This window comes from Callithrix jacchus, chromosome 1 (assembly GCF_049354715.1).
Source record: "Callithrix jacchus isolate 240 chromosome 1, calJac240_pri, whole genome shotgun sequence".
Classification (NCBI taxonomy): Eukaryota; Metazoa; Chordata; class Mammalia; order Primates; family Cebidae; genus Callithrix; species Callithrix jacchus.
In genome coordinates this window covers 35,707,559-35,730,793 of record NC_133502.1, presented here as the reverse complement: position 1 = coordinate 35,730,793, position 23,235 = coordinate 35,707,559, and the positions used below count along the sequence as shown (strand labels likewise).

General features: G+C 36.3%; 1 protein-coding gene across 1 annotated transcript in view; it reads left to right on the top strand.

The window, feature by feature from the left end:
* NDFIP2 (Nedd4 family interacting protein 2) overlaps positions 1 to 23,235 on the top strand; it is an 88,597-nt gene that overhangs the window by 23,397 nt on the left and 41,965 nt on the right. The window contains exon 2 of the mRNA XM_003731919.6: positions 19,265 to 19,430. Within this exon, the coding sequence (XP_003731967.2) occupies positions 19,265 to 19,430 (166 nt within the window). The remainder of the gene's footprint in view (positions 1 to 19,264; positions 19,431 to 23,235) is intronic.

Genomic DNA, 23,235 nt, shown 5'->3' with positions numbered 1-23,235 from the left:
TGTTTGTCACAAAGGAAAGAAAGGAGCTATGAAAATAGTTCAAAAAGCAGAAGAAAATGTATTTTTAGCTAGGGGCAGGTTTTTTTTCTTTTTAAAGTATGGTGTGAATAGAATATACATGTGGGTAGGGAGAAAGAAGTCAGTGTTGAAAGGAAGGAGAGAGAATTTAAAGAAAAAACAATCCTTTGGGAGGCAAGATCTTCTGTGTACAGTTGTCTGGCATTTGGGAGTGAAGAACATAAGTTAGGATGGATGCCATAATGCTAAGTTTAGAGCTGCCAGGGAGAGAAGTTGAAGGAATTTTTGCTTGAAAGCTTATTTTCTCCATGAAGTATGAAGCAAAGATTTTGACTGATATTCTCATGGTTGAAAGTGAAGAATGGTGGAGTTGGAACACCTGCCATGGTGACAGTGAACTCTGATGGCCTTGGTGTACTTGGAACCTAAATTTACTGTGGCAGCAATCTACATAGTCACGTGATTTGTTTTCCTCCCTCCACCAGAAGGCAGTAGACAGACTTATCTCAAATTGAGTCTTAATGGGATAGATGTGGCCAAGGTTAAGAGGACTAGAGAATTGAGCATGCAGTTGAATGTCATGCAAGTTTTCCATTTTATAGTTCAGGCTACATAGGATAGAAGGTAAAACCAGGTAGCTGGGAATAGAGGAACCAGAGAATAGGTTCAGTGGAAGTAAGGAATGAGAAATATTGAGGCCAGGAGGTTAGGATTGAGAACTAAGTTGTATGCATGTAATGTTTTTGAGAAGAAGCAGTTCTAGATGATGACTAGTTCAGGGATTCTGTCAGAGGGTAGAACTGACAGTAGAGAACTGAGGTTTACTGGACCACTCAACTCTAGATATTCATCATTGCTTCTTGTTTTATGGCTGAGGTGTTAGGATGATTTAGTTGTCTTGTATTGTAGTAAGATTTAAGGTTGAGGCAGTGATATTGTGGGTGGGGAGCTGGCTTATAAATCTTACTCACTGGGAATAATTTGGACTCCTGCCTATGCCACTGATAAGAATAGGGTGATAGAAGGTCTGGCAGGCTGTACAGACAGTGTGAACTTCAAAAGAGCCTTTTGATCTGGAATTGAAAATATCCAAGAAAATTTTCCTTGTCTTCCTGTTCCCAGATAAGGGAGAGATGTGAGGATTAGCACTCTTATTTGAGAAGGGTTTGAGGGATGTAGTGCCATTCATGGAAGGTTGAAGTTCGATTAAATGTGGAGAGATCATTTTGTAAAATGGCTGAAGGCATAGAGGAGTTAATTATCATACACAGATTCTAGAGATAGAATGAAAACTTTTAGATACTGAATTGTAAAGTTTTAATGTATTTGTTTTTATACAGTATATTCTACTTTCTTATTATATGGCATTTTGCTTTTTAAACTTTATTTAAAAATAATTTTAGAATCACAGAAAAGTGGAAAAAATAATACAAAGGATTCCTGTGTATATTTTACTGTTTCCCTAAATAATATTTTACCACATTTGTTTTGTGATGAGTTCTTTATATGTATTTACATACAAGTACATTTTTTCCCTGAAACATTTTAAAGTAAATGGCCGAAGTGATGCTTCTTTCTGTCTAAATATTTAAGTGTGTATTTCTCAAAAACAAAGACGTTCCCTTATATAGAGTACACTTATCAAAAATCTATAACATTCTTGCAATATTAAACATATTTCACCAGTTTTCCTACTAATGTCACATAGGAAAAGAAAAAACATTTTTATAAAAAATTGGGATCTGGTCTATGATTAGACATTACACTCAGTTATCAAGTCTCTTTACCTGGAACAGTTCTCTAATTTTTGTTGTTGTTGTTGTTGTCTTTTGTTACATTAATGTTTTAGAAAGGTTCAGGTCAGTTATTTTATAGCTCTTTTAAATTATACTTTCACTCACTGATTTTTTTTTTTTGAGACGGAGTTTCACTGTTGTTACCCAGACTGGAGTGCAATGGCACAATCTCAGCTCACCGCAACCTCTGCCTTCTGGGTTCAAGCAATTCTCCTGCCTCAGCCTCCCGAGTAGTTGGGACTATAGGTGCGCACCACCACGCCCAGCTAATTTTTGTATTTTTAGTAGAGACGGGGTTTCACCTTGTTGACCAGGATGGTCTCGATCTCTTGACCTCGTGATCCACCCGCCTCGGCCTCCCAAAGTGCTGGGATTACAGGCTTGAGCCACCGTGCCCGGCCTCACTCACTGATTTTAAAGTTCATTTGTGGTTCTTGCCTTAAATAGTTATGACTTTAGTGGTTGTCACATGGTAATTTCCTAATTCCATCTTTTTTCTATGTTTATTAATTAAAGGAAGAGTTTTCCCTTGCTCCCAATTTGTTCATTTATATCAGTGTGAATTCATGGATTCATGTTTTATCCTATGAGTTATAATCTGATACTGTCATAATTTATTTTGAGGCTCAGATTATCCTTGATTTGGGCAGCAGGAGCCTGTTCCATCTGGTCTTGGGTCCTTGTAACACTTTCTTGGCATTTTTGTACTTGCTTAACCATAGAGCATTTAGATAATGTGAATATGTCTGACTTCTAGAGTTTAATTTGGGTTGAAGAAGCACTGTTTACACTTATACATGGGTCATCAGTGGAAGAAAACTGACCAATACAACAGTTACTGCCACAATAGCTTACTGCTACTGTGCCAGGTGCTTAATGAACATTTTCTCACAGAGTTGTTTGTGGAAAGGTTATTAGAATGCTTTATTAGCTGGATTGTTGACTAAATCAGTTGGAACGTTGGTGGCATGTTGCTCACAGTGTGGGTGTGTCATCCTTACAACTGGAGTTGTAAAGAATGAGTAGTTGCAGGTGCAGTGGCTCAGAGTCTTGGGAGGCCAAGGCAGGGGTATTACTTGAGCCCAGGAGTTCAAGGCCAGCCTAGATAATGTAGCAAGACTCTAGCTCTACAAAAAAAGTAATAAATTGACCAGACATGGTGGTGCCTACTTGTCTCAGCTACTCAGGAGGCTGAGGTGGGAGGATTGTTTGAGCCCAGAAGTTAGAGGCTGCAGTGAGCTATGTTTGTGCTACTGCACTCTAGCCTGGGCAACAGAGCAAGACCTTTCCTTAAAAAACAAAAAAACAAAAAAGCTCCCAAAGAATAGGTAGTATTAGAGTGAAAACAAATGCCATTTTAAATTATATAAATGAATATAATGTGGCTAATAACTAGTTATAGCAAAAGGGCACTATGAGGGAAATTCTTGTAACAAGTGGTAAAGAGAAAACAAAAAGCCATTACAAATCATTTTAACCTCTAAGCTGCGTTTATTAAAAAATCATCACCCTATAATGGACATACTGGTATTCTCTATGTATTACTACTGTTAAATTATTGATGGCAACCAACATTATATCTGTCTTTATGTATTTGACTTTGTTGTGAAGATGAAAGTAATTATCAGAAGTTTTGAATGGCTGTAGAATCTGTTATGATCTTATTATCGTTGAGAAATTTAACAAATATGAGTTTTCTAACCTGTGGAGACTTACTTCTTTCAGCACAGATAAAAATCTCTTTAACATGTTACCTTCTGTCCTACATTAAACACAAAAAGATATGTTCTGTTCTTTATTCTAGGGAACTTGAAAAAAATACAGAAAAGTGAAAAAAAAAGAAAAGAAAATACAACTTGTAAACAACCATGCTACCTATTTTGCCTATTAAGAGTCATTTAAAAACTGTTAACATTTTTGTCTTCTTTAAAATTGAAATAATGTATGATTCTCACAGACACACACAGAGATAACTTCGTTACTTTAACATCTTTTCATGAACATTTTCTTACACTATTAAATATTCTTCCAAAACATAATTTTAACTATCTTGATACAGTGTGTTTGTTTAACTCTTCTATTTTGGATAAGTAGTTTTGTGTGTGTGTGTGTGTGTGTGTGTTTCCTATTATTGTAACATTATGAACAACATTTTAAAGAACTCTTAAGTTTCTGGTTAGTTCCGTAAGGGGTATAGTTTTAAAATGGGAAGTGTTAGGCTGATGTGTGTGAGTTTTGTGTTAGAAAAAAAAGTGATACATAATTTACTTTTTAAAAATACAGGCAGTACATATAAGTATAAAGAGACAAGCAGTCTAGGCACCCAGATCTTACCAACCAGTAATAACCTATGTTAACATTTGGCGAACATCATCTTATTTATGCTTATATATAGACAGAAAGGAATAATTTCATAATTATGGGATTATGCTATTTAAAAAATAAAAATTTAAATTATGATTTTGTTTGAATTTCATAACAAGGGAAAAATACCTTAAATTCTAGGTAAATGCTGAACTCTAGGTAAAGGTTTCTTTGCCACAGAACTCTTAGGTTCTGTAAGATTTCACTGAAGTTAGGAAAATAGTTTATAAAAAATAGTAGGAAATTGGAGTATTTTTAAAAACTGCATGTTAAAATTTAGATATTAGCTATTAAATCCCTGCTGTGAAAGATGAAGTTGAGTGGTATTAATATACATTCTGCCATCTCTTTCTTCAGTTCTGCGTTTTATGTTGTTTGTATTTTTGCTTTTTCAGGGCATATAATAATTGCTTTCTGTTTACCAGAAGTTAGTCTTTAGCTGTATGTTTAGCCTTAGTTCTATATTTAAATGGATTCAGTGCTTCCCATCATTATCTTTTCCATAGCTTTTCTATTTCTGTGGCTTTTGTTCTGATTGAGTTTTTAGTTGTCTTGTTTTCATCATGTTTTCTCAAGGCCACATGGGTGCTGTGTATTGCCTTGTTTCATGTTTAAAAATGCCTATTAATGGAAGACAACTTGGTAGGATCAACTTTTTAAAAATTTAAACATTAAAACTATGAAACATTTCAAACATAAAGACAGTTCTCTATCCACCATGGAGATAATAGATGTTAACATCTTGCTGTATTGGTTTTGAGATCTTTTTTTTTAAAGTAATAAAATAAAGCCTTACACTCTATACTTTTCCCATCTCTTACTCCCCTTAACATTATCCTGAAGTTGATATTTATCATTTTTGTGACTGTTTTTCTGCTTTACTTTTAACACTTACCTGTATGCCTTTATATAATATGTATTTTCATTTTAGATTATGTGAAAGTATATTTGTTATAGTATTCTGTTGTTTTATGCTTTTTGAACTTGCTTTCTTCATTTGGCATGTTTTAAAGATTTATCTGTGATGGTTAATATAGATGTAATTTGTCTTGTAAATCATGGGATAATAGTTATTTATTGCTTACTGGCTAGAAAGTTGTTTTAAGTTTCTCATTCTTACAAATATTGCTGCCTTGAACATTCTTGTACATGTGTATTTCCATGTGAGAATTTCCTAGTGTTAACATTTAGCAGTGGAACTGTTGGGTCCTGCACACTTTCACCTTTACTAGTGTTATTGGAAAGGAGTATGGATCCAGACCCCAAGAGAGGGTTCTTGGGTCTTGTGCAAGAAAGAATTCAGGGCAGTCCATAAAGTGAAAGCAAGTTTTTGGAGAAGTAAAGAAACAAAAGAATGGTTACTCCATAGACAGCCCTTATGCTGGTTGTCCATATTTATTATTTTCTTGATTATATGCTAAACAGTGGGTGGATTATTAAAGCCTTACCTTTTTAGACCACATAGGGTAACTTCCTGATGTTGCCATGGCATTTGTAAATCGTCATCCCTCTGGCTGGTGGGAATGTAGTAGTGAGGATGACCAGAGGTCATTCTCTTTGACATCTTGGTTTTAGTGGGGTTTAGGCAGCTTCTTTACTACAGACTGTTTTTTATTAGCAAGGTCTTTATAACGTGTATCTTGTGCCAACTTTTTATCTCATCCTGTGACTAAGAATGCCTTAACCTTCTGGGAATGCAGCCCAGTAGGTCTCAGCTTTATTTTACCCAGTTCCTATTCAAGATGGAGTTACTCTGGTTCAAACACCGCTGACAGTAGGAATTACCAGATTGTTCTTCACGGTGATTGAATTAATTTATTCTCTTACTAGCAATAATTCAACTCCAACTCTCTTCTTTCCAACATGTAATTTTACTTCCTTAATTACTAGAAATATTTTATTTGTATTGATTTACATTTCTTCTGTGTGCTGTTGTTTAATATGTTTCACCTATTAAAATTCTTCTAGAGTTAGCCTTTTTACTATGTAACCCAAAAAGTATCTGAAACAAGTCTCAATTAATTTAGGAATTTATTTTGCCAACCTTAAAGACATGCTGGTGACACAGCCTCAGAAGGTTCTGACAACATGTGCCCAAGGTGGTTGGCTTACAACTTGGTTGTATACATTTTAGGGAAACATAAGACATCAATCAGTACATGTAAGATATACATTTATTTGGTCTGGAAAGCTGGGACAATGAGTAGGGGGGCAATGGAGAGTGGGGCTTCCAGGTCATAGGCGGATTAATAGATTTTCTGATGGCACTTGGTTGAGTTATTATCCATAGACCTGGAATCAATAGAATGGAGTTATGATAAGAGGTGGTGGGGACCAAGGCTTTATCTTGCAGATGAAGCTAACAAGTAGCAGGCATCAGGGAGAATAGATTGTAAATGCTTCTTACTAGAACTAAATAGTCCGTTCTGTCAGTCTTAAGGTCTGTGTTGATTTTAATGAGAATGAGGCATGTCCACTCCCTCTTCTCATCATGGCCTGAATTAGTTTTACAGGTTAACTTTGGAATGCCCTTATCTAAGAGGAGGAGTTGTATTACTGTTCTCTAGAGGGACAGAACTAATAGGAGGTACATACACACACATGCACGCGTGTGCGCGCGTGCACACACACACACACGAGAGTTTATTAAGTATTAACTCACATGATCACAAGATCCTACAATAGGCCTTGTGTCTGCAAGCTGAATAGCAAGGAGAGTCAGTCCAAGTCCCAAAACTGAAGAACTTGGAGTCTGATGTTTGACGGCAGAAGCATCCAGCACAGGAAAAAGATGTAGGCTGGGAGGCTAGGCCAGTCTTGTCTTTTCACATTTTTCTGTCTGCTTTATATTCTAGCTTCACTGGCAGCTGATTAGATGGTATCTACCCAGTTAAGTGTGGGTCTGCCTCTCCCAGTCCACTAACCCAAATGTTAATCTCCTTTGGCAACACCATCACAGACCACCCAGAAACAATACTTCACATCCTTCAATCCAATCAAGTTGACATTCAGTATTAAACATCACAGGAGTCCATTCAGATGGTTGGGGGTTTTTAATTTTATTTTTGGTATATGCCAACTTGCATAAAAAGTTGTCTTTGGGCCAGGCACACTGGCTCACGCCCATAATCCCAGCACTTTGGGAGGCCAAGGCGGGCAGATCATGAGGTCAGGAGTTCAAGACCAGGCTGGCCAATATGGTAAAACCCCGTCTCTAATACAAAATACTAGCCAGGTGTGGTGGCGTGTGCCTGTGATCCCAGATTCTAAGGAGTGCCGCGGTCCAGCTGGGCAGGCTCAGGGGATCTCGAAGGTGAGCTAGGCGTCGGCTGAAGAAGGAGACAGCACGACTTGCAGGTTGTGTTAATCAAAAGATGTGTGTGTGTTTATTACAGGCAACTTATGATTTTTATACTTTTAATTTTGGCAGGTGAACAGATGAATCAGGAAATTCAAACATTAACAGGGTTTTGTAGTTACACTTCAAAAAAATGACATTGTATTATGATTCACCAGAATAATCAGAAGAGTTTGTTTCAAAGATGATTCCAAGGAAACGTTTGATATCTACATTCTACTGTTTTTAATTAACTTTCTTTTTTCTTAAAGGTTATTAATTTATGATTAACTTGTGTTAGCCATTATGCTTTTATAACTAAATGTTAAAGTCATTATAAAACAGATTAAGAGTTAAATTTTGACCAAGTGATAGACATTGTCCATTCTATCTTGAGGGATGAGTGGATAATCCTAGGAGACAAGAACATCAAACATTGGCAACGCATATTATTAACTATGGTTACAGGTAGAGGTCAATGGAGTTCAGACTACGAGGTAGAGGACAGCGTGGAGATTCATGCTTTAACTGTTTTAGTACAAATATTCTTTATTGTTTTGTTTTAATTCACCAAGGAAATCCTGTTCTAGCAAGCCCTTTCATAAATGTTAGGGAATGATAAAGGACACTGTTTATATTAACCATTTTTATTCCATCCTTGTTACTTACTTCTGTGTAAGGTAGAGAAGGATCAGTAAGTCTAATTATTTTCTAATTAACTTTTGCTCCTTCAGGGGGATGCTAAAATCTATTCCCTAGCTTATAAGCTACCCAAGGAAGCCTCTGGGCAGTGGGAAGTAAATTTCTAAGTTTTTATTCTTTCCTTATTTCTGGGAATAGGTGTAGGGGTGACTGGCTCCTGGAGTATTTTCACCTGTTGTAATTCAAGCATAAACTGCTTTATGTCTTTAATGAATTTAGGGTCTTTCCTCAAGTTATTAAGTATACTGTGGTGACATCTGGGGCCATTAGTAGTAATGGGGATTTCTGAGGTGCTAGGAGTATCACTGGAAAATTGGGACCCTAAGGTGACATCAGCTGAGTACACAATTTTTTGATTAGCAAGAAAAATGATTAAGCAGACAATTCCCAAGAACCCACTGATCCACCCAAAAAATTGCATCCCCATGCCTCATCCTTTTCCAGGAAAGAGTCTTCTTTGAAGCTTGTCTCCCCATATCCAGACTTTGTCAAGCAATATGGTCAGAAAAGGACATGGCAAAGGAGGCTGAGGCAGGAGAATTACTTGAACCCAGGAGGTGGAGGTTGAAGTGAGCTGATGTGGCACTACTGCACTTCAGCCTGGGTAATAGAGTGAGACTCCATCACCAAAAAAAAAAAATTGCCCCTTTTGTTACTTATTTTTTTTTTAACAGTATACTTTTTCTTTCCTACTTTCTTCTTCTTTTTTTTTTTTTTTTTTTTTTTGCAGTATACTTTTAACAGTGTACTTTTTAAATACACTGATGCATTTTCTACTGTATTACAGAAGTTTTAGGGAGTTAATCCCTAATCTGTTGACTTTAGCCTACTCTTTGATTCTGTGTTGGCAGAAGGTGAGCCCACGGTGATTTTTTTTTTAACCCTCTTTACTATTGGCTGGGTAGGGGCCAAGGGAAAACTTCCCTATTGCCTTCTGAAAATTCTTTGAAAAATCAGCTGACTAAAGGCAGATTAATAGGAAAAATGGAGTAAAAAATTTAATAAGATGCACGCAGGGGAGAACCACAGAGTGATTACTCCTAACCCTGCAATGGATTCAGAAGCTTATATACTGTCTTGAGGTTATAGAAAGAATGGGGGCTTGGATTGTGGCAAAAGAGGTTATGGTGGCAAAACAGGTAATGGGATGGAGAGAAGAGGAGGACTTGGCTAGCGAAGGTGGTCTTGTTGGCCGGGTGCAATGGCTCAAACTTGTAACCCCAGCATTTTGGGAGGTCAGGGCAGGCGGATCATCTGAGGTAAGGAGTTTGAGACCAGCCTGGCTGTAATCCCAGATACTTGGGAGGCTGAGGCAGGAGAATCGCTTGAACCTGGGAGGCAGAGGTTGCAGTGTGCTGAGATTGTACCATTGCGCTCCAGCTTGGGCAACAGAGCAAGACTCCATCCCCCCAAAAAAAGGTCTTGTTATGTAGATGAAAGCTCATGGGTTGCAGCCCTCAGACAATAGATAGTGAATGTTTCAGACCTTTAAAGGTGTCAGATTCTCGGTTAAACTTTCCTGGATTAGACATGGAAAGGCCCTCAGTGAAAGCCTGGCTGCATCAATGTAGATTTTCTCTATAGATGCAAATCTCCCACAGAAGACAGCTTTTCAGGGCTACTTCTGTTTGCAGGCCCTCTGAATAGCAGTCTCAAATTATGTCAAACAAGTATAATTGGGGTAAAATACTTTGATTTCCTTAGCTGTCTCTTCTAGCTATGGTAAGCATGGCCATCCCTAACATAATATTGTAAACACTTGGCTGATGTGGGGTTGGTATTTGTATTCTTGTTTAGGATACATATTCAGTGACCTGTGGTTTTTAGAAACCATTGTTTAATTTAATAAATTTTTAGGGACAGATATTTACTTACTAAATTATGCTGACTGCCTCTTAACGATTGAATAATGAAATATTTCAAGTTTATATATGTAAAGCACTGTGGGAATCATAGAAATCTGTGAAGTGCGTAATACTGGATCATGAGGTGTTCAGTGCATATTGCATCCATTATTTTACTAAGCTCCCATTTCCATGAGAGAAAAACTCTAGAAGGCTTAGAGGACAGTACATTTAATACGAAGCCAGTTCTATGCCTTATACTCTTCTACCTGATTTAAGGGATACCAAGATGAACAAAGCATACTTCCTAAATATCAAAAGCTAATGATCTGATTGGGAAGGCGGACACATTCTCAAATCTAATTAGAGATTGCCAGGGTTCCTAAGCCCCCAGGGGCTCATAAAGCAGCGCAAACTTGCAAGTGAATGTTTCCTGAAGGAAATGGTTGCAATTAGAATTTACTAGTTCTTGTTTTCTGTTCTTCTCCTAAATAGTTTTGCTTTTAAAACCTCTTAATGTTCAGATTCTGATTGCTGAATTTTTTGATATTTTTCTATGCTTTAATGTTTCAGTCTTTTATTATTATGTATATATTCTTTACACAATTTTACTTTTAAAAACTTTATCAGCCACCCTATTTGCTAATTTTTGGTACATGCAAATCAGAAATTTTCTGGAGAATCTGTCAAAGTGTTCTTACTTAATTTGATTAGGGAAAGAAAACCTTTGATTACTAATTACCATTGTCATTATATTATCAATGCCTTTGTTGGATAGAATACTAGTATGTTAGTTTGTAAAAGCCAAAGCATTGGAATATTTTGAAAACTTAAAAATTTAAATAGTTTTACAAACCCAAACACTATTATATAAAATGTCTTCTCTTTTAAAAATTGCATTGAAGCAGCTTTGTTATCAAGCACATGGGCTTGCTTCCTGATAGTGCACAAAGACCAATACTATGTGGCACTGACTTTTGAGAAAAGAAAGGCTTTACTGCAAAACTGGTAAGCAAGAAGTAGGAACAGATTCAAATCAATCTCCCCAGTTTAGGTTCTAATGCAACTTGTAAGGGATCAGAGGGCCAGGAAAAGGATATTGGCTGGGCAGGGTCTAATTGGAGAGCTTCCAATTTGACCATTTGTGGAAAGGTATACTGATGTGGATTATAGCCTCAGATCTTCCTGGCCAATGAACCCCTGTTTTTTGGTTGCATCCCAGTATTCTTGGTTCTGAGGGGAGAATGCTTTGGTTAATGGGAATTGCTAGAAGTCTAGCTAGCTTTTTCTATTGCACATGCCCAGGCTACATGACTTGCAGTCTCTGATTCTGTTACTGAAAAGGTACTTGACATTTTGTTATTGATAGAGTAGGCCCAGTTTTGGCTGGTCCTGTGGTTGTAGTTCTCCATTTGGGTTTCTAAATTATGATCTCCAAGCCACTTAAGGAGGAAAATCTTAAAAACTAGAATCCCTCTATGTTGTCATTTTATTAAAATATAATTTGATGGAAGCCATATTTGTCTTGGAAATTAGTCAGCTCTGTTACTTTACATGAATATTAAAATGTGCCATGGTCTTTCCTCTAATTGGATCATTTTAGGTTATCTTATCCCTACCTTTGACCCAGGTATCCTGCCCAGGAGGAGAGCTGTGCTGATTGGGAACCAGTTGCCATGCCAAAGGGGTATCCTGATTAATGTAGTTGGGTTTAGCCTTGGAGTAGGGTGGGTTATTCCCACAGAAATTACTGTGGACTAACAATGAAAGAGTTATGGAAAGGATTTTAGGGAGACAATCACATGTCTACTCTAAGACACAGCATAGTCACCAGCAAATACATCTCAAAAAGTTCCATGCCTTGATAATATCAGGATATTGTACTATGGAGAGACACAAACTTGTTAGTTGCCAGACTTTAAAAAAATGTCATCTTGTAAATTTAAAATATGTCTAACACATATTGTGATATAAAACTATAAAAAGTGAGGTGAACATCATCCCATGATGAAACATATAGACATTTATGACATATATGGGGCATTTCATGCTAAATTGATGGGAGCTAGATTGTTGGATTATCAGAAGACTCTGAGAGGGTGAGTGGAGCCCAGTGGGGAGCAGTGTCCTGGAAGACAGACTACCTTAGAGGAAAGAAAGCATGAGAAGGTGCCAGCCCAGCATGCTCAGATGTTTTTCTTTCCTTTATGTTTTTTTCTCTTCTTTTTTTTCTTCCATTAAGGATTAGAGATCAGCAAGCTGTTAGTATGTTCAGATCATATTGACCTATTGGTAAAAAGGCATAATTGTAGGACAGATTTGTAAATACTTTTTTCCGTAGGTAAGATCTGAGTAATATAGAATTTTGAAGAGAGTATGTTTTTGTTGATATTTTGTAAGATTTCAAGAAGCGTATCTCTTTTAATTAAAGAAGTGTGAACGCAACTAATGAATGTGCCATATAGAGCGTGTTGTATTCCAGGAGGGAATCTTGATATTTAGTATTATATTTATGTTTCAGTTTTAACATATGAAAAGGAATTTGACCAGAGTTGTGGTTCTTTTGAAAATAGAAATTTATATAAGATCTTTATCCCACCCGTTTATCTTCTTTTTTCCTTGAAGGTCTTTGAGAAGTTAATAGTCTTCAGCTTCTCTCCTTTAATTTATTACATTGGTGCAAAAGTAATTGTAGTTTTATCATTAGAAGTAATGGCAACATCCAAAGGAAAGTAGTAACTAGCTGTTAGAGATGTCAAAATACTTGTGTTAGCAAGGTTTTTCTTTCTCAGGGCTTTCCATCTCATGTTATTATGACTGGTGACCTATATTATATTTTATTTTAACCAAAGCTGAATCAGAGTACTTTTGGGGACTTACTTTTATTTAATATTTTCACAGCGTTCAGCAAGACAGACATAACCTCTACTTTTGGAGAGCTGTTACTTTAGCTGGGAAAAAGATTATAAATGAATGATTACATAAATAAAATTTCTATTGTGGTAAGTGCTCTGAACAACTTAACCCTAGTTAAGATTATATCAAAGAGTTCTAACATACTTTTGGGAGACAAGAAAGGCTTTCCTGAGAAGTTGATTTTAAACTGAAATCTGAACAATATGTGGAATTAGCTAAGCAGTGAGGGTTGGGAGGAAAATAATTGAACATATACAGATGCAGATTCCTTTTTTGTATGTGATTATTTTTAGCGTTGTTTAAAGAAATGGATTAGTTAGTGGATATACAGGTCTGGAGCTCAGAAAAACAGTCTAGTATGACAATATAAGTTTTGCTTTCTATTCTTTCATCACTTCTTGTGTCCTTAATTACCCCCCTCCTGATATTTTTTAAAAATGATACTGTTTCTGATTTGTGTTCTTCAAAGTTGTTTGGTTACAATTCCAGATTATATCATTTTCAATAGAAATTGGGCATCTGGATTGGTGGTGGTCTTTGTGTAGACCATAAAATGCAGTTGTGTGTGGCTGAACAATGGGGATATGTTCTGAGAATGCAATAGGTGATTTCGTCATTGGGTGACCAGCAGAGAGTGTAATTTCACAAACCTAGATGGTATAGCCTAGTAAACACCTTGGCTGTATGGTATAACCTGTTGTTCCTAGGCTATAAACTTGTACAGCATGTTACTGTACTGAATACTATAGGCAGTTGTAACACAATGGTGAGTATTTGTATATATAAATATAGAACAAGTACTGTAAAAGTACAGTATAATCTTGTGAGACTACTATCTTACATGTGTTTTATTGTTGAACTAAACATTATTATGTGGCACACAACTGTAGATATGTTCTGTCATACTAACAAGAAATGTTTTTACTAGCAGACGATATACCTGTGTTATATTATAAAATTTAAAACCACATCACTTTGTTTTCAAAACAAGAAGCTGAAAATTAGACTTGATTTACTAACTTGCAGTTTTTTTCATTAATATTTATTTTCAGCTTACAGATTTGTTTCCTAATGGTTCATATTTTTGTCATATATTGGCTCCCTCTAGCAGGAAAGTGTCTAAAGTGGGAAAAACATTTGGAAAATAATCCTAAATTTAAGAAAATTATAATTTGCTAAATTGAGTGTGTATATGAGAATGACTGCCATAAGTCAGTTTTATTGGTAGAAAATCTAGCTCCATATGGTAGCAGGACTATTTAATGGGTCCCTTTCTTCTGAGTTGTTGGTTTAGAAAACTTAGGCTATCTGCAGAGATCTCTTATCATCTGCTGTTAATTTCTAGGAGCACAGATGAGTAGCTCACTTTCTTCTTGGGTAACATCAATGAGTAGCTTCACTCTGCTGTTTGATTTTATTGTAACTCTAATCTTTTTTTCCCCCCCTAAACCAGGTGTTAAATAAGATGACACAGAATGATAGAAATCACTCTAGGTTTTTTTTTTTTTTTTTTTTTTTTTAGGGTTATAGTATCTTAGAGGGAACCTTTGTCATCTACTCTAATATTCTGCTGAGGACAGGAGATTCATGATATGTAGATTGACTATTTAATTTTATAACATTGGAACGTGATGAATTGGGTGGGACCCTGGAACAAGTATAAAGTGGAAGTATCTTGGGAAAAGCAGGTGTGTGCTCATTCTGGTTATTCCACAGCCTTGCCAGATCATCATCCAAACTCTGCTTGAAAGTATTTGTTGCCCCACTAAAAATCTAGTGCCATGGGCAGCTCCAATAGTAAAAAAAAAAAAATTTTTTTTTTTTTGAGACAGAGTCACTTTGTCACCCAGGGTGGAGTGCAGTGGTGTGAACACTGCTCATTGCAGTCTCCATCTGCCAGGTTCAGGTAATCCTCCTGCCTCAGCCTCCCAGGTAGCTAGGGCTACTTATTATTTGTAGAGACAGGGTTTCCCTGTGTTGCCCAGGCAGGTCTTGAATTCCTGGGCTCCAGCGAGCCTCCCATCTTGGCCTCCCAAAGTATTGGGATTATAGGTGTAAGCCACCACACCCAGCCATGTTTTTTATTGAGCTAAAATTTATCTCATTGCAACAATTCTTATTCCTGGCTCTGCCCTCTGATACTAAATATAGTAATAATATGATAGTATATAAATTCATTAGCTTTTTAGATCACTTTTTTTTTTACAACTTTAAAAATGATTTCTTTTAAATTGCAGTTCTCTTCCTGTAGGTCCAACCTACATCCAAATTAAAACAGAACAGAAATGAGAAGACAAATGAAAAAAAGCCACACTGCTAGCTGACCCACCAGGCTCTAATACAGTGCACTGCTTGCCAAGCAACACTTGATAGCACATCTACACATTCTTTTCTTGGTACTTTTAGGGAACATTCAGTGAGGACTCTAGCTTCTCAAAAGCAAAACATCCAGTTATTACATTTATGTTTTATCACCTTAAGATAGTATGAAAGGTTATTATATAGAATACATGCCAATAAAAATAAAAGAAACAATCTTTATACCCTAGAAGGCTGTATTTCCAGCTAGAGTTAATTATAATGCTTACAGTTTGTTTAGCATTAAAAATGCTCAGTATACATCTATAAAGACTAGCTACAAATACTTTTAAGACAGCTTTGTGGTTATTTTTTCTTTAGATGAAAAGAAAAAAATTGCAGTTCATTCATCATGCAACTTTTCACCACCCTGGTTGATATATTAAAGAGAGTTTAATTTTCATGTGCTGTATTGCCCACATTTTTTCAGGAAGCTCATAAATGATAGCTTTTGAGGTGGTGTATAAATGGGGCACAGGGCCTAGTGCATCATTGTATACACTTAGATCCCCTCTTCTGCCTCCCTTCTCCCCCGTTTTTTTCGGTTTGGTAATTGTTAATGATTGTCAAATAGAACCATTGGACAACATGATTAAGAGAAATTATTCTCAAGTGGAATTATCTAATTTGATAAACATTTTATTTTAACCCTAATAATGGATTTGTTTAAAAGGCAAAGTTGGTTAATTCATAGAGGCAATTTTATTGCTGGCAAATATATTAAAATTACAGTATTTTATTTAAAGTAAATTGAAAGTTGCATGCTATGTAGGTAGAGGTTGTTGACTGAGTTACTGGGTTTTACTGTTGGTGCATGGCAGTATTCAGATATTATAATTTTGTCAAAATAAAACTATAGGTGTTAGGTAGAGCAGTTGAAATAAATTGAGGCATGTTTTATAGCTTTATTTTGGAGCTTATATATAAAAGTGTTTGCAATTATTCCTTTCACTGTAGTTATTTGAGTAAATTTTGACAGTTTTTGAAAATAAGTTTTCATTTTGGGGAGCACATGTGTTCAATGTGGTAGGAGTTTTTTTTTTGTTAAGAAACTGGAAGAGTGCTGTTTTGCATACAAGGTTTTTCATTTGTAAAGCTCACTGTATCTACATTTGCAGCTTTAATAAGAGATGTGGAAAAGTGGTTTTCCCTTTTTGACACATTCATAATTAATTGTTTCAGCGATGTTAACAAGTAAATATCTGTACTGTAGTTTTATTTGCCTTATGTTGCTCATCTAACATTTTTGGTCTTAAAATATTATCACTTAAATATAATTAAGTGAGGAATTCTCCTGGATATCTTGTAGTAGGAAAACATGGGAGATGCTTTTTAATACCAGGTGCAACGTGTTGCTAGTCAAAAGGGTAGTCATTTAGTGCCTGCTTGGAAAAGTGCTACAAGTAAATATAAATTTCATAAGGCTCATAATCATAAAATTCACTTGTGAATATTTGGTCTTAGAATTCAATTTCTGTGAATTGATTTAATTATATAAATCTTATGTTTGTGGAAAGAGTGGTCTTAGTAGCTTCAGAATTGGTTTTAGACATGTTTATGACAGTTTCGTTAAGTTATAATACATTTACTCTCTTACAAAAATGTTTTGCTAGTGTGATCATTTACCAACACGTGGAAAAAGCAATATAGTAAATTGAACTCTTGTTTTACTTTGCATTTATTTATTTATTTTAGAGATGAGTGACTACTGATTGGATTATTAGAGAGTAGCACATCATTTCTGTTTGAGGTGATGAAATAAAGTAAACCAAATAAAAGGGAAGAAGCGGGAGAATAGTATTTGTTAAATCCTTCTGTGTTGTTGGTTGTTATATTAGATGCTTTTCAAATATTATTTTACTACCCTATGAGGATTTTGGCTGCATTCAGAGCTAATAGGTGAACACTAAGTCATGGAGAAGATTTTATCAGAGGTCCTAGAAGGTAGAGCAGTAATTTACATGCTTTTCTTTCTTTCATTCTTTTTTTTTTTTAGACAATGTCTTGTTCTGTCATCCAGGCTGGAGTGCAGTAGCGTGATCACAGCTCACTGCAGCCTTTTCTAGGCTCAAGCATGTGATTCTCCCACCTCAGCCTCCTTAGTAACTGGGACTACAGTCATATGCCAGGCCTGGCCAATTTTTGTATTTTTTTTTTTGGTAGAGATTGGGTTTCACCATATTGCCCAGGCTGGTCTTGAACCCCTGAGCTCAAGCAATCCTCCTGCCTCAGCCTCCCAAAGTGCTGCTGGGATTACAGGTGTGAGCCACAGTGCTCAGTCTAAATCCTATTTTTCCTAAATTCCAAAGTTTGTGTTCATTTTGCTACATTATAACATTCAAATTTGTATGTATACTACCTGTATTACAAAATTTATTTGGGGGATTATTTTTAACATTGAATTTCTTAGAGTAACAAATAAATTAAAATATGAAAATTAAATAATATGGAAAACTAGTAATTTCTTTAGAAATCAATATTCCAGTTTTAAAATTATCTTAAAAATTTTTAATAAGGCCTTTTGGTAAATATATTTAAGGATCAAAGTACTTCTTGATGAATTACTTTTTATAGTATCGATGCCTTTGACTCATTAGTTTGTCTGCATATAGTTATTACCAATTCCTGAAGAATGACTATTTCGAAGGTTACCATAAATGAAGTAAAAGGTGTTCAGTTATGCTGCTTGGCTTTGATTCCTTACTTTACCCTTTCTTATTGTTGTGATGCTTGGCAAGTTAGTCTCTGTACTCCCTGTTTGTTTGCTGTTTTTCTTTTTTTGGTGATAACAGTCTCTGTTTCCTAGGATCTCCTAGGTTGTTGTGAAGATTGAGTTAAGGGATTAAAGAATTCGTTCTTAATAACTTTTTTGAGAACAGTAAATTCTAGCAATGATGAACATTTGCTAGAATTTTATATACACATCAACTCATTTTGCTTTAGTAATGTTTTTTTTGGTTTGTTTGCTTTTGAGATGGAGTCTTGCTCTGTTGCCCAGGCTAGATGTAGTGACACAATCTTGGTTCACTGCAGCCTCCACCCGCTGGGTTCAAGAGATTCTCCTGCCTCAGCTACCCAAATAGCTGGGATTACAGGTGTGTGCCACCACAATAGGCTAATTTTTATATTTTTAGTAGAGACAGGGTTTCACCATGTTGGCCAGGCTGGCCTCAGATGCCTGGCCTCAAATATCCACCCACCTTGACCTCCCAATGTGTTGGGATTACAGGTGTGAGCCACGGTGCTCAGCCTTGCTTTAGTAATTTTTTTTTTGTACTTGGGAAATCCTACTTATAGTGCTCCACATTTTAAAAATGTTTATCTGTTTTATTCCGTTTCATTAATTCAGCTTTCATTTCCAATTATTCTCAATTCAAATGTAGTAGAGATGGTATTGTGGCTATGTTATTAGGATTTTTGCTTTTCTTTGTAGTATGTAATAACTCAACTGTCACAACTGCATACTTCCTCTTCCCCATAGCACCAGACCTTCTCCTTGTACAGTCTCTCCTGTTTCAATAAATGGCTTCACCAGGCCAGAAACTGTGGAGTCTTCTTTTGGTACCTGATTTTAAAGTTATAGTAGGTCCCCTTATCCAAGGGTTGTGGTAGACCCTTGATATCTACTGTAGGATCATATGAATTTGAATCTATTTTGAATAATAATTTTTTCTTTATGAATTCTTAACAGTTTGAACTTCCCTCTTTATTGTAAAGAAACTGAAAATTCTGATCTTAATGACTACGTCTTTACAAATTGTTTTTCAAAAACTTTGAAATACTTGTGTGATTTTGTATACTATCTAAAAATGCCGTTTTACTTTGTGTTTGGCCAAAAAGTGATCCTGTGTTTGAAATGATAAAATCAGCTTAAAATTTAAAAAATAAGTAACATACATTGGTGTTTTCTTTTTCTTTTGTTTTCTTAGCTTCTTAATGAAGAGGATAACTCAGAATCATTGGCCATAGAGCAGCCATCTACTTCAAATCCAGCACCACAGATTGTGCAGTCTGCCTCTTCAGCACCAGCACTTGAAACTGACTCTTCCCCTCCACCGTATAGTAGTATTACTGTGGAAGTACCTACAACTTCAGGTATCAAACAGCTAGTAATGTTTTTATTAGTTCTTTTTTTCTTTTTTTTACATTTTGGTTTTGTGTATTAAGTCTGTTAACGGGCTTATAAAAATATATGCACGTGAATATTTATGTGTATACATACTGTGTGTACATATAAATATACAAATGTATACACACATATATATGCGTGTATGTATTTATGTGTACATACTTTATGGCCATAAAACAAGATACTGATGAGTGTGAGTGAGAATGTGGTATGTATAACTGTAGGTGAAGGGTGTAGGTGGTGTTATCCCATACATATGATGATTATTCTTGACCACAAGGCAGTAATTTATGTTTGCTACTGTTATCTTATTCAGGTCAGTCTAAAGAACTAATCTATTTTTCTGGCTACAATTTTTATTTCCTCAGCAATGATAAATTATTCAGTTGGATCATTTTTTATACTAGTGTGATTTCGTATACTATCTAATTTGATGATTGTTTAATTTTGTATGTGATAACTGCTCTAGTCTAGTAATTTCTAAATCTAAATAACTTCTCTAAATATTTTGTATACTCATTATGAAATGTTTTCATTGTAAAAACCAGTTATTCAAAAACATTTTAACAGAAAACATTTTTCACTAGAATTTATCATTCTGTAATTAATGTCATCTACTGCTCTCGAATTAATGCCAAATTTCTCTGGTTGTCATTTTGCATCTGGAATCTATAAACTCAGTATTTCTCCTACCAAATTCATTTACTTTTTTTGTGTAGTTACTGAAAATTATTTTTTCGTGGTGTCCTCACTAATGAAATTAATACATGCTTACTCCTTTTATTTGCATAAAATGTTTATTTGGGCCGGGTGCGGTGGCTCATGCCTGTAATTGTAACGCTTTGGGAGGTTGAGGTGGGCGATCATGAGGTCAGGAGATCACCACCATTGTGGCTAACATGGTGAAACCCAATTGTTACTAAAACTACAAAAAATTAGCCGGGCATGGTGGCACATGCCTGTAGTCCCAGCTACTTGGGAGGCTGAGGCAGGAGAATCGCTTGAACGCAGGAAAGTGGAGGTTGCAATGAGCTGAGATTGTGCTACTGCACTCCAGTCTGGGTGACAGAGTCAGATTCCATCTCAAAAAAAAAAGTTTATTTGATGAATATGCTTGCTCATTGCTCAGTTTCATGCACAGTTTTTATGTTGATATCCAACCATTTTGTCTTTTGCTATAAGATTTAATAGCTGGTTTGATGGCTGTTAAAATTTATTACATGCTAAATAATAATTCATTATTTTACAGGTTTTTACAATTTAAATAATATGACTTTGCTACCTTACATTTAAAAAAAATTTATTTGATTTGAATCTTTAAGAAAGAGAATAAGTTGTTTTCCCAATGATGTTTATATCTGAGTAATGGAAGATGCTATTAATAATTCTAAGAGTGAAATTGTGATCCTTTTGTTGTGACTACCGTTGCTATTGCTGTGTAACAAACCACCCCAAATGTGATAGAGTAAAATAGCAATCATTTATTACTTTTAATTCTTACGGTTCTGGGAGTGGTCTGGGCTCAACTATGCTATTCTCTCCTGGAGTCTTATGTAATTGTTGTCTGATGGTGATTGGGGTTTGAATTATCTCAAAAGCTTCCTTTTTCACATTTTGGGTGGTTTACACTGGCTTCAGCTAGGACCACAGCTGGGGCTACTGGCCAAGACAGTTATATGTGGCTTCTTGTTGTGGCATACACTTCCTCAGTAGAGTGTTGGCTGGGTTGCAAGAACAAACATTCTGAGAGAAAGTCAGATGGAAGGTATATCACCTGTTACGATACTGCCACTTTTGCTATATTTGGTTGTTAGAAATGAGTCACTACGTTTAGTCCTTATTCAAGAGGAGAGGAATTGATCTCTACTTCTTGGTGAGAGGAGTTTTAAAGAACTTGTAGATTAACTTTTAAAACTCAGAACTGCATACTTTCTCATCCCGATAGCCCCAAACCGTCTCCTACAGTCTCTCCTCTGTTTCAATAAATGGATTACATAGGCCAGAAACCTTGGAGTCTTCTTTTTGGTACCCGATTTAAAAATTATAGTAGGACCCCTTATCCAAGGGAGATGTATTCTCAGAACCCCAGTGGATGCCTAGAACTACAGCTAGCACTAAACCCTATAAATACTGTGATTTTTCTATACATACTCTGTTTCTTTTTTTGAAATGGAGCTTTATTCTTCTTGCCCAGGCCAGAGTGTAATGGTGCTATCTTGGCTCACTGCAGCCTTCACCTACTGGGTTCGAGTGATTCTCCTCACTCAGTCTCCTGAGTAGCTGGGATTATAGGCATGTACCATCACACCAAGCTAATTTTGTATTTTTAGTCGAGATGGCTTTTCACCATGTTGGTCAGGCTGGTCTCGAACTCCTGACCTCAGGTGATCCGCCCACCTCGGCCTCCCAAAATGCTGGGATTACAGGCATGAGCCACTGTGCCCGGCCCATACTGTGTTTTTCCTATTTACATAATTATGATGAAATTTAATGTTTAAATTAGGCACAGTAGGAGATTAACAACAAATAATAAACTAGAACAGTTAGGGCAATATACTGTAATAAAAGTTATGTGAGTGTAGTCCCTCTTTTTTTTTTTTTTTTAAATTTTTTATTGGATTTTAGGTTTTGGGGTACATGAGCAGAGCATGCAAGACAGTTGCGTAGGTACACACATGGCAGTGTGCTTTGCTTTTCTTCTCCCCTTCACCCACATTTGGCATTTCTCCCCAGGCTATCCCTCCCCACCTCCCCCTCCCACTGGCCCTCCCCTTTTCCCCCCAATAGACCCCAGTGTTTAGTACTCCCCTTTCTGTGTCCATGTGTTCTCATTTTTCATCACCCACCTATGAGTGAGAATATGCGGTGTTTCATTTTCTGTCCTTGTGTCAGTTTGCTGAGGATGATGTTCTCCAGATTCATCCATGTCCCTACAAACGACACAAACTCATCATTTCTGATTGCTGCATAATATTCCATGGTGTATATGTGCCACATTGTTCCAATCCAGTCTATTATCAATGGGCATTTGGGTTGATTCCAGGTCTTTGCTATTGTAAACAGTGCTGCAATGAACATTCGTGTACATGTGTCCTTATAGTAGAACGATATACAGACTTTTGGATATATTCCCAGTAATGGGATTGCTGGGTCAAATGGAATTTCTATTTCTAAGGCCTTGAGGAATCGCCACACTGTCTTCCACAATGGTTGAACTAATTTACACTCCCACCAACAGTGTAAAAGTGTTCCTTTTTCTCCACATCCTCTCCAGCATCTGTTGTCTCCAGATTTTTTAATGATCGCCATTCTAACTGGCGTGAGATGGTATCTCAATGTGGTTTTGATTCGCATCTCTCTGATGACCAGTGACGATGAGCATTTTTTCATATGATTGTTGGCCTCATATATGTCTTCTTTCGTAAAGTATCTGTTCATATCCTTTGCCCACTTTTGAATGGGCTTGTTTTTTTCCTGTAAATCTGTTTGAGTTCTTTTAAATTCTGGATATCAGCCCTTTGTCAGATGGGTAGACTGGGAAAATTTTTTCCCATTCTGTTGGTTGCCGATCCACTCTAGTGACTGTTTCTTTTGCCGTGCAGAAGCTGTGGAGTTTGATTAGGTCCCATTTATCTATTTTGGCTTTTGTTGCCAATGCTTTTGGTGTTTTGTTCATGAAGTCCTTGCCTACTCCTATGTCCTGTATAGTTTTGCCTAGATTTCCTTCTAGGGTTTTTATGGTGCCAGGTCTTATGTTTAAGTCTTTTTTTT